At 36.5% G+C, this 12574-nt stretch overlaps 1 protein-coding gene across 6 annotated transcripts in view; it reads left to right on the forward strand.

Moving 5' to 3' along the window:
- Positions 1 to 12574, forward strand: part of LOC113051656 (extended synaptotagmin-2-like) — a 33221-nt gene that overhangs the window by 1499 nt on the left and 19148 nt on the right. For all 6 annotated transcript variants that reach the window (XM_026215573.1, XM_026215572.1, XM_026215574.1 and 3 more), the window contains exons 2-6: positions 6368 to 6409; positions 7387 to 7521; positions 8529 to 8605; positions 8705 to 8777; positions 10042 to 10131. In XM_026215573.1, the coding sequence (XP_026071358.1) occupies positions 6368 to 6409; positions 7387 to 7521; positions 8529 to 8605; positions 8705 to 8777; positions 10042 to 10131 (417 nt within the window). The remainder of the gene's footprint in view (positions 1 to 6367; positions 6410 to 7386; positions 7522 to 8528; positions 8606 to 8704; positions 8778 to 10041; positions 10132 to 12574) is intronic.

Consider the following 12574-nt stretch of genomic DNA (forward strand, 5'->3'; position numbering starts at 1 on the left):
AGGGACTGAACCCAGGTCTGTCTGTGTAGTTGAACATGAGGACTCGGTGTGCTGCAGTCTGTATTCTATAAAATGTCATTTGTACAGAATAATGCCATAAAAATGTGCAGCATGTAAAACTGTAAATAACAATTAAGTAGCTAATTGCAATTACCTTACCATTTTATTGTGAAATACTGTTAAAATTTAGTTTTAATTTAATAAATAATTTTACTAGTAAAAACTACAAATTGATACATTTTACTATGAAAGACAGTAGATTTACAACTGATTATATCTTTCGACCCCCCCCCCCCCCCCCAATTTTAAATGGAAGTGCTAGATGACGGAAGTGTTAGCTCACGATGGTATCAGAGGATTGTATTGTGAAAACATGTAAAGTTTTTTGAAAGGGATATGTTTGAAATGATTTATTAAAAGGGATACTCAACCCCAAAATTTAATTTATGTGATTAATCACTTACCCCCATGTCGTTCCAAATACTTAAAAACGTTGTTCGTCTCCGGAACACAGTTTAAGATATCTTAAATTGTGTTCCGAAGACGAACAAAGCTTTTACGGTTTTGGGACGACATGGGGGTAAGTGATTAATCACATAAATTAAATTTTGGGGTGGATTACCCCTTTAAATTTTTTAAACCATTATTAAGTTAGTGGTGAGTCAATATGGAATTTCCAGTCATGGATTTCCAAAGTGTCACGTTTGCATGTAATGCGTACAGTCTTCTTGTCTGTGTAGTGTTAGTCATTTATCAGATACATTTTTACATGGACTCACAAGCACCCACTACCATCTCTTCATTTAGACTACAACTGCTCCGAAGCCTTAATCAAATTACATTCTGGCATGAGTCCACTTGTCTGTGTCAGATTAGAAGTCTGTTGAACTGGTTTATGTTGATGAGTTTGAAGTTGTTGTTTTGTTTTTGTTTTTTGTTGGATTTTTTTTTAAGAAAATGTTTCTCAACAGAGGCGTTATGGTTTCTGTGATTTATTAACATTTTGTGGTGCCATGCTTTTAAACCAAGATGTATTTTCTGAAACACTCAAGACTTGTTTGTCCAGTTTCTCTGTGGTTCCTGGGAAATGTGTGATGCATGAGAAAGATGCACTTCTCTGTAAGAGGTGTCTCAAAGAAACATGCTATTTATCTTGCCTAGAAGAGTCAAGCTTGCTGCACTAATGTCTAGTAAAATGCATTACATAGTTTAACATTTAAAATCATGCATTTAACAAAAAAAATATAGGAAATATATATATAGGAAAACAAACCATTTACATCACAGATTATCAGATTCTCATCAAATGATGTCACTGTCGGGAATCTAGGCTATAGTCTATCTATACGTCATCTCAACCTTACTGTGGCAACTCTGAAGTCTCAACAGTCTCATCTTTAGCCAGATGTTTTTTTTTTTAAAGGAACATTCCAATAGACATCTGTCTATAGACTTGTCTATGAAGAGAAATCCTCAGAGATCTCTAGTGGCCATAGAAACAGAGTTACTATGGGAACTTTCAGTGTCTTTCCAACATATCATTAATACTAAACAAAATAGTCAATATTCATTTTGGACTGACAACCGAAGTCTAGTGCTGTTCGTAGTAGCTCTAGCTGTGTCCAGACCTTAGCTGTGTCCAGACCTTACTTCAGACCTTTTTGCCGTGATTGATATATGCTACAGTGTCAGTTGGAGAGCTTGTTGAGAAAAGTGCTGTACTGTCACACATGGTACTATGCTCAAAGCTACACCAATACTGTTTTGCATTTTAAATAATTTCATAGTAATTGCAGTCACACACCTCCACTTTTTGCCTCTTGAGATTACTGTAAAGATGTTACTTTTATAGGACAAATCCAGAAGGGGTTAGCTTTATAGGTGCCGCAAATGCAGTGTCTTCTCAGGTCAAGAGTGTGTTGTGTTCTCAGGTAACCAGATGTGACTTAGCTGAGATTTTCCTTTCAGCTTTTGCTTACTGTCTTGGAGAGAAGCGTTTATGGTCTTGCAGCTGTGTTACCACTGTGATGAGATTCAGACGTGCCCTACACATTTGTTTCACTTGTGTGTAGCATTTGTTTTATAATTTAAAATGTTTAGTTTTAATATGTGAAATTAAATTAGGGGATGTGACTCGGCACTGGTTTCATGATTCAATTCGATTACGATTATCATGTCAACGATTTGATTCAATTCGATATCATGATGCCTCACAATGCATCACAATTATAGCCAATTTATTTTGTGCATTTTTATTAAATTATATAAGCAGGCTACTTTTTTAAATAATTATGTTTATTAATATATACTTAATTAATTATTGTTAAGAATTAAAAGTAAATATAGCTGCAAAATATACAAGCAAATATAAAATAATAAAGGTGGGGGGTAGACAATTACTAGTGATAAACAAAAAGCACTTTCAGTATTTGAAAGTATTGATAGTTTGCAGATAATCATAGTTATGTTTTTTCTTTTTTTTTCAGCATTATTGCCAATTGATTATTACTGATGAGATCATAGACACTAGCAGCTTTAATAGACTGCATTCACACTAATGCACAGATATATTTCCACATATCAGATGTTTTATCCTGTTCTGAAAACATAACTGACTGTGCAAAAATGGCCCAAATTATATATATATTTTATATATATATTAGGGCCGGGACTCGATTAAAAATATTAATCTAATTAATTAGAGGCTTTGTAATTAATTAATCGAAATTAATCGCATTTTAATCGCATATAAATATTTGACCTGAGAACAGTGAGAAGTAATTTTTTTTCACATGGATTTATAGTATACCATTGAATAATGACTGAATACATAAGCTTAAGCAACAAAATATTGTTTATTTTTGTTCAACCAAGTCTAGCAGACCAGTGCAATTTTTGCCATGAAGTGTAGCAATAGCATATTTAGAAACAATTTAGAAATAGTACATTTCAGAAATTCAGGAAGCTTATAGGTGCTGGAACCTTCTGTAAAGTTTTTTTAAGTAAAACACAATGCTGTCAAGTACATTCAGAACATTGGAAACACTGACTATTAGAAAACATCTCTCTGTTGCTTCAGAGGCCATAACATACTCAAGTCCAACTCTTAATAACCTTGGCCAAAACAATAAAGAGTTCAACATAAACTGTTGCACCAACAAAATAATACATAGTTCAACATAAAGTGTAAAGTCCACGCTAGCTGCTATATGTTTTGCGTTTAGGTGATACTTGAGGCTCGATGTGCTGCTGCGGTGATATGCGAACTATGCATAGACAGTAAAAGAAATGGACACAGCGACCCCATTGGAACTCAATTGAGACAAATGAAGCCCAGTTTTAGGGTTTTTTAGCACTTCCGTTTCTGACGCGCAGACTCAAACGAAGCTTGACGACGTCAGCAACCTGTCTGACAGATGTAAATCTTCTAAGTGGCTGTGCGTGCAAACTGCCATCGTTAATCTTGCACAGACGGCGAGCTTGAGCGGGGAGTCCTTTGTCGTGAGTGAGCAGGAGTAAGTATTCTGATTAATTATTTTGTATAGTATTTTAAAATGTAGCGACAGTACGCCATATTAAGTTAATTGCCTGCGAGCTTCTCCTCCTGTCTGTACGGTAATGCGACAGAGAGCCGAGTGGTTATGACGCAATCGTTAGCCTATTTTTTACAAAAACTGTTTATACGGGGCCATAATGTAACATAGAAGGTAATGGAGCCCTTTATACATTGTCGTGTATCTTTAGAAATAAATAATGGACAAACAGAGTCTTTAAACGCCTCAGATGTAAAGTTATTCGCTGTCAAAGTGACGCCAAAATGAATGGGAGTCAATGGGAATGCTAACGCAAGTGAAGTTCTGCTAAAAGATGGCCGCCCCCACCCGACTTCAACTTCCGGTCGAGTTCCTTGCCCCTTGGAACTATGATGCGAACGCTAGTTGGTGCTTCAGTATAATCGGTCCCGCCGAAACGCGTCCAGTGAGAAACGTTCCGCGGTGCAAAAATAAGTTATTAAAAATGCGGGATTTTTTTTTTTCTGTAATTAATTAATCTTAGTTAACGCGTTATTTTTTGTGTAATTAATTAATCTCAATTAACGCGTTAAAGTCCCGGCCCTAATATATATATATATATATATATTAGGGGTGCTCCGATCACGATCGGCCGATCGTTATGCGCATCTCGTCAGTAAAGCCGGTTTTCTAATCAGCGGATAATTCCATCAGCTGCAAATATATTTTATTTTTATTTTTTTTATTTTTTTCGAATAGATTAAGATCGATTTTTGTTTTCATAACTATGTGAACACCACAAACCACATGAAATTAATTTTTTTTTGGTTCTGATTTGGGCCACTTTTGGTCATAAGTCACATACAGGATGATTTGCAGTTCCACTTCAGTATCAACAGTCTCTGCACCCCTTTGCCTAAATGTATTACTTCAGACTTATGTGCCCTCTAGAAGCTTGCATTTTGCAAGTGAACGTCGCTTGATTGCGCCATACCAAAAAAGCACAAAGACACTTTTACGGACTTTTAAATTAAACGTTCCCTTCTGGTGGAATGAACTCCCCTACTCAATCCGAGCAGCTGAGTCCTTAGCCATCTTCAAGAATCGGCTTAAAACGCATCTCTTCCATCTTTATTTGACCCTCTAACTTTAGCATTCACTATTCTAATTCTATTCTTAAAAAAAAAATTATATATATATATATATATATATATATATATATATATATATGTGTGTGTGTGTGTGTGTGTGTGTATATATGTATATGTGTGTGTGTGTGTGTGTATAACTTGCTTTCTAATATTTTTGTATTCTGGTATCTGTTTTCTTTTCATTTATTATACAATTAACAAAAGCAAATAAATAATAAATCTAACGCTAGTTTGCTCTATTCTTTTTCTGTAATATTTGTTTTCTTTTTCTTTATTATATTATTTAAAAGCCCTTGCTATGTGTACTGCGTTAAGCTAATTGAGACTTGTTATAGCACTTGTGTATCATTGTTCTTTGGTTGATTTTGATTGCTTCTGTTGTCCTCATTTGTAAGTCACTTTGGATAAAAGAGTCTGCTAAATGTAAATGTAATTTAAATGTAAGGCATTCGAGGTTTATGTCACTCAGAGTTAACATTCTTTATACTGCATTGACAGGAGTCATGCAAAGATTGTAGCCTACATACCAGAATATGGAAGAAAGCTGCAAAGGTATGAAGAGACACATGAGCTGTTATAGTATGTATTATGGTTACAGCTCTTAAAGTTGAGGGGAAACTGAGGGAAAACTTTGCTGTCTTTCTCCTTATCCTTGTTCTACCTCTCACCTGCTCACAAATTTTGCTGGGTTCTGCTGCACGTCACTTTATAAATGAATGCATAAACAGACTTCAGTGACCTCCAGATTTAGTTCTGAATGACAGTGCTATTGTGAAGTTATTGTTATTCTTTTGTGCATGTGGGTCAGTTCAGGACTGTGACCAGTTCACACTTGAATCTGTTATTGACCTGTTTGACTTACTTTTTTCTGTAAAATACAAAAGGAGATATTTTGAAGAAACTTTTTTTATATATTGTAAGTCAGTGGGGTCCAAAACAACACGGGACCCCAATGACATTATTGACTTTCATTGTATGGTACTGCTTGAGAAATCAAAAAAGTTTTAGTGTGTCATCTTGCTCCCTTCCACTGCATGAAACACATACAGGCTAAGCATTTGATTCTACACATGCAGGGATTAACTGCAGCTAAACTTGTTGATCCTATGTAAGTGAAAGTCGTGAAATTTGTCAGGTATGGTAACACTTACTCACACATACATTTGCCAGGTATGGTAACACATACTCAGAATTGGTGCTCTGCATTTAACCCATCCAAATGCGTGCACAAACACACGCCCATTAGCAATTGGGGGTTCAGTGCCTTGCTCGAGGGCACTTCAGCCATTGGTACTGAGAGTGGAAGAGAGCGCTGATTTTTCCTGCCAGCACTGAGACTCGAACCTCCAACCTTCGGGTTACAAGTCTCTAACAGCTCTCTAACCATTAGGCCACAGCTGCCCCTATTGCTCTACCTATAGAAATGATTATAAAACTGATGTAAAAGGAAAGAAGAGAATGCACATGGGTGACATTTTTTTTTTTTTTTGTATAAATAACCTTTCACATGTTTAGACAGAAAGTCGTTTTATTTTGTAATATATTGACTGTTTATTTTTTCATGCCATCTGTGGACCAAGGGGGTGTATGTATGTGTGCGTGTGTGTGCGTGTGTGTGTGTGTGATCGCCAGAGGGGTTTCTTCTAACACACTGCAGCACATTTACAGAAGCTGTTTTATTAATATGATACATTTTTCCACCAGGTTCATTATCCAGATGTGGAGCGAGTTGAGTGGCTAAATAAGGTGAGAGAATTATTAGGTACTAATTGCCTGTCCCTCATAATTTCTAAGTAATCATCATCCAGCACTCTAATAATCTGATACTCTCTTGCCCTCTTTCTCTCTCCCTTTCTCGCTCTCATTGGTTACACACTGGTGCTATAATCCAGTGTGCTTTGCTCATGTTACACCACATATAGCAACCATTTTTCACATTCTGTGTCAAAATCAGTGGCTTTTTAAAATATTCATTGTACATATGAAGGCTCCCAGTCTTCATAAAACATGCCTGATTTGAATATTTATTTGGAATTTTGACCAGGGGCGTAATTTATGTAACAGAATGGCTTCATGCTTCTGCAAAGTATGTCTGAACTTTCTAAATCATGCAAAAATTTACGGGAAACACTGCAGAATCACTGATGTTTTTAAACATGATAAAACTGAGAAGGATAAAAACACTTATTGTACTGTGTCATACTAATATTACAACCTACATTTTCACACATGCATTTTGAAGCTCATAAATGTGATGTACATTATATCAATGTAAAAAAAAACATTTTCATTATTTGACTGTCTACATCACTAACTTATTTCAAAAGTTTTAGACATTATTTCTTTTCTTTCAGACACGGTATCCTACATTTAGTTTTTTTTAATAATTCTGTTTGTGCTGTACCAGCGTGGCTACCTGTTCTGTTGTCTTGAAGAATAGTTTCTAAAATGCCTAGAGTATTTACAGTTAGTCAAGTTACAACATGTCCTCAGGCCTCTGGAAACTCTCAATCTTGTATCATGCAACCTTGTTGTGGAAAAAAATATATATTTTGCAAGACTTTGCTTTTAGTAAATAACATAAAACACTTTTCTGATAACTAAAGAGTTTCAGAAAAGCTTATTTATCATTCAGGTCAATAGCAGTAAGAACTGAAGATCCGTTAAGTGCCTCAGTTTACTCAGTTGCATAGTACTGAGCAGATACACTCTTTGCCTTTCAGACAGTGAAACAGATGTGGCCTTACGTGTGTCAGTTTGTGGAGAAGCTGTTTAAAGAAACAATCGAGCCATCGATCAAAGAAGCCAGTCCCCACCTCAGTACGTTCGGCTTCACCAAGATTGATCTTGGAGATCAGGTATGCATGCTCACTGCCTATGAACTTTTAATGCTCACAAAGTGCATCCTATTAGAGAACGTAAATCTTTGTTCATGATGTTTAATTTAACATCAGTCAAGCTGGATTTTGTTGTATGGCACTTTAGACATCAACATTGCACACACTTTTTTTTGGCTCCTTTGCATCTCAGTCAGCTTGTGATTTAACATATCCAGTTATTCAGAGTGTAATCTTGAAAACGAATTCCATCAGTTGGCAGCAGGACTTAGCAGTTAATCCACATGAGACCACATTTTGTGGTTTTGATCAGACAGACAACACAAGCCTCTCAGGTCTTCTATGCATTATTTCCTGAGCTGTCACCACTGTCCCTAATAATTATTATATATTTTTTTTAAATGAAAGAAATCAGTAGGCATTGCCTAGCCCATTCACTAAATATAACTCAATATAGGGGCAATGCATTTTATAGAAATATTAAAGCTATATATTTATATATTATGTAAGGTATTTATATATTTATTTATTGTATTTATGTATTTATATATTTATAGGCACAGTGGAAGTACAGAATGGCAGTGTTTTTAACAATTCAAGGTCATGCTATTATACTACATCACAGAAGGTTTTCTGTTTTAACTATTTATATTCATACATTAATAATTATGTATTTATATTTAGTGTAGTTCATCACCTAGACATTTAGTTCTTGTGTTCTATTTCCCTACAGAAAACTGTGTTTCATTCAAATACTGTGCATGTAATTTGTGGTATAAGACCATCTTGCATGTTTTTTTAAAGATAAAACATTGCTTAACAACTTTGCGCCAAAGAGACATTGCACTAAAAAGCTATATATTACATCAGGAGTAGGAAGATTGACGTAAGAAGTTTAAACCTTTTGGAAAAGCTGACCACCTGTCAGATGGAAATAGTTTATGTTGTCAGGGCTCTGTGGAGGAATGCATGCTGGTTAAAGAAATGTCAACCTCCTGACGGGGCATCTGTGCTCATCTCTGTCACAGCCTCTCAGAATCAATGGGGTCAAAGTTTACACTGAGAACGTGGACAGACGGCAGATCATCATGGACCTTCAGATCAGGTGACCTCACGTCAAATATGCTATGCTGACATCTTTAAATTCCTTTAATTAAATTTCTGGTTGTTGTACAGGTTTTAATATTTGTCTTTTCTTTTATAGCTATGTTGGGAATACTGAAATCGATGTGGATGTCAAAAGGTACTACTGTAGAGCAGGGATCAAAAGTATACAGGTATATTGTTATATATTCTCATAAAACATTTTAGAGTGATAATTCTCTGCTCTTGTACCACATACAGCAGTATGATTGCACTGTTATTTGTTCATAACCGATAAACAGCAGCTCTGTTATGTGGCATCTTCCATTGAGTTTGTCTCCATGACCCAATAGATTATCTTAGCCAAGGCCAGAGAGTTAATTTGTTGGATACAAGGAAGCACTTTCCTATAATATGATGCAACCACATGTTCCTTGGAAAGAATCCAGTTGACTGTAGAACGGAGCCTATTTTTATTTTCACAGAAAGGGTGTGTGTGTATTTATAGGGAGGCGTGTAACCAAATACTAAAATGCCCTTTTACCGTTTGTAGTGCATGATCAGATATGTACATACATGCTCACATATTGACCGTTTTGTACATAATTTATGGACTTGTTTCATTATGTCGCATTAAATGCATAGCAGAGTAAACTATTTGTGTGACAGCATGCTGTGTTTATGTATGATGCGTTTTTTACTATATAGCACGGAAGTCTATAATACCTGGAGAGCGCTGTAAGCATTCCCGTTAATTTATACGACAGTTACACAGGCAATGTGAGACTGCCATCTTTGCTTCATAGACACTCAGTTTCAGAAAAATTCCTTAAAGGACTACTTGAGACAGGACATTCCCTTGAATTATTTGTTCTCATTAGCAGCTCTTTGGTAATGAATGATTGTTTCTAATTCTTTTGCTCAAAGCTGTAGTGATGGTTGTGAAGGTGAAATGTCTATCACCGAGCCGGTGGAGTGCTGTCAGAAGCAAAACAATAAATGCATCATTGTTGAGATGCTGAAACATTCATCCTTAGCCTGGGGTGCATAGTGGTTAGATTGACAGCACTGCCATCTCACACCAGAGATCTCTATTGTTTTCCAAAAAGAAATGCCCATCCTTAGAACAAAATAAATTTACATGAGATATAAATTAGCAAATATTAAGACTTTTTTTTTAAATGCAGTTTAGAAAAATTATTTTTTTTCCATTTAAGGACTCCTAGGCTGATAGTGATAAAGTGTGTTGTTCTAAATTAAGGAAGCAATACTTTCACTAATATAATCTGGTTAATGACAGATTTTATTGAGTTTATTTAAATAAGGATATTTCATATGGCATTAGTCGGTACACACCAAACCTCTAGTAAGAATCCATACAAGTGTTTTGAAGTTTAATGTGATGTGTCTGTCTCACTTTCTCTCTCTATGTATGCTCTTGACTGCATGTATGGACAGCTTCATGGAGTTCTGCGGGTGATTCTTGAGCCACTTTTGGGGAATATGCCGCTGGTTGGTGCTCTTTCCCTCTTCTTCCTAAAGAAGCCAGTGAGTTACTAATTGTGCTATATTAAAAATAATATTTTTTAATGTTCGAAAGAAGAAGAAAGCCATGCAAGTTTGGAACAGCATGAAAGGATTAGTTCCCTTCCAGAGTAAAAATTTCCTTAAAATGTATTAACTCCCATGTCATCCAAGATGTCCATGTCTTTATAACTCCGTGCAATGCAAAGCTAATGTAAGGTGTCAGTTTGTGGTTAAAAAGTATATACATTTTTATTTTTTTTAGAAAATGATCAATTGTTTTGCTAGATAAGTCCCTGAAGGATAAGCTGAAGGATTGGACCTTCCGCCCATTGGCCACCATTTAAGTCCATTATGTGGAGAAAAGTCCTGGAATGTTTTCCTCAAAAATCTGAATTTCTTTACTGAAGACAGAAGGAAATGATCATCTTGGACGATGGGGGGAGGGGGGGGGGTTATCAGGAGCTAATAAGGAACTAATTCTTGAAGGCCGATAATAATTTTGACAGAACTGTCCCTTTAATGTGCTCCAAAAAAAAACACCAAGATCTATTGCTTTAAAGATCGTCCTTGACCAACTATATATTTTTTCTCACACTCTATGAATTCCACTTTAGTAGTCTATAATGATATTTGATCATTTTTGTGAGACCCATTTGACTAGGGGTGTGCCGGTTTCAGAATTGGTGATGACGGTTATGACGTGAGTCAAATGTGACGGTTTATAACATAACCCGGGGGGGGGGGGATCTGCCGTAGAGTCAATTGGTTGTTCTTGGAGATAGCAGGTTAACTCCGTGTCAGCGCGCGCTCTGATCGGTAAAGGGGCAGAGATTTCAGACCTCCGTTTATTAAGGAGATCTGTCACAAAACTCATCATCCGCGCCAACGTTTTTTGAGCAAATTTCAAAGCCGCACCCGCCCGCCATCCGCGGATTGTTTTGCGGTCTATGGCGATGTAATGCTTTGCTGATGCGAGCCGCAAAAAAAAGCCTTTGTCTGTTCTAGAAAGGATGCAGCAAAGATGTTTAATGCTAATGTATGAGGCATAGGCCTACGCTGAGTTTCATTTACGATGAGATGCGCTCTAGTTCACAGTGCAGTGCAAGTGAACGCGGCGTGCTGGTGCTTCCATGTTACGGTTATCATTGTCTGCTATATTTGCTTTTTATTTATTAAAATACATGCAATTGGTTGATGAAACATTTATTAAAATTAAGATAAAATTTGTACAAAACGAAATTCGTTTTTAAGAAAGGTTTTCTACAAAGCAAAATTTTGTGGTAAATATCATGTCTGACGATTTACAAAACTTCATTAAGTGGTAAAAACCATGTCTCCCGATATATTGCGCATCTTATGATCCTATCTAAAAAATGAAAATAATTTTTGATAAAAAATGTTTGTAAAAATGTTTTTAATGACACGGTTTTGGCGGTTATAGAGTTCTAATGACGGTGTTCAACTATAACCGCCGGTCTCACGGTTATATACTAACCGTCACACCCCTACATTTGACGTGAGGTTAGTTTATCAAGGGAGGGTATGCTCAGTCAATTCAGCAGATCCAATGGCATAAACACATAAAAGAACTTAGGGGAATACAACTGATGCAAAGTTGCTGTGTAATTGGAAGAAAACATTGTAAAGGAAGAGAAAGTTATTAAAGACATTTGTCTTTTGCAAAAACGGAATGACTGAGGTTCTATTTAAAGGTTTGCTAAACAGCATAAAATGATCTTACCAGCTCTACCATGTGCGTATAGCAGTGGCAGCCAGTCAGCGTCACTGACCCAGATTCTAGTCTTTCAGTACCAGATTAGTAGCAGGGCTAATTTCACAGCTGGTTATCACAGCTCAGCCTGATTTATAGCTCACATTTTGCTGCTGTTCCTGAATGAAGGCTTGAATGAGTAAGGTGTAGGAAAACTAAATGAGTTTTGAGTCCAGTGTGAGTTGTCCAGTCTGATTGTAGTTTGATGCACTGCAGAGGTGGCCTATCTTCATATATTCCTCTGCAGTGTGGGCAACATTGAAACAAATTCACAGAGGGAAAGAGGCTAAGAGAAAAATTTTATATTGCATTTATCCCCATTTTAATGGATGGTTTCTATTTCTGTGCTTTATTTTCTTCTATCCTTTGGTCTATCTATCTTGTTTAAGTTCTGGGACACTGGGACACTGATTGTTCTCATCACAGTAACAAACGTCTCAGGTTACGAATGTAACCATGGTTCCCTGAGTAGGGAACAAGACACTGCATCCTTTAGGGGTCGCTATGGGGAACGCCTGGTCGTGACTCGTGTCTGAAGCATACAATGGAAAAACGCCAACAAGTTGGCCGGTGACAGCCCCTGATGTCACTATCGGTGCGACTATAGAATAAATAGGCTTGAGAACATGCCATTCACTTCTTCATCTAAAGCTTGCATATGAAGCATGGCAGGAAAGGGAAATGACCAAGAGC

The sequence above is a fragment of the Carassius auratus genome, chromosome 32 (genome assembly GCF_003368295.1).
Source record: "Carassius auratus strain Wakin chromosome 32, ASM336829v1, whole genome shotgun sequence".
Lineage (NCBI taxonomy): Eukaryota > Metazoa > Chordata > Actinopteri > Cypriniformes > Cyprinidae > Carassius > Carassius auratus.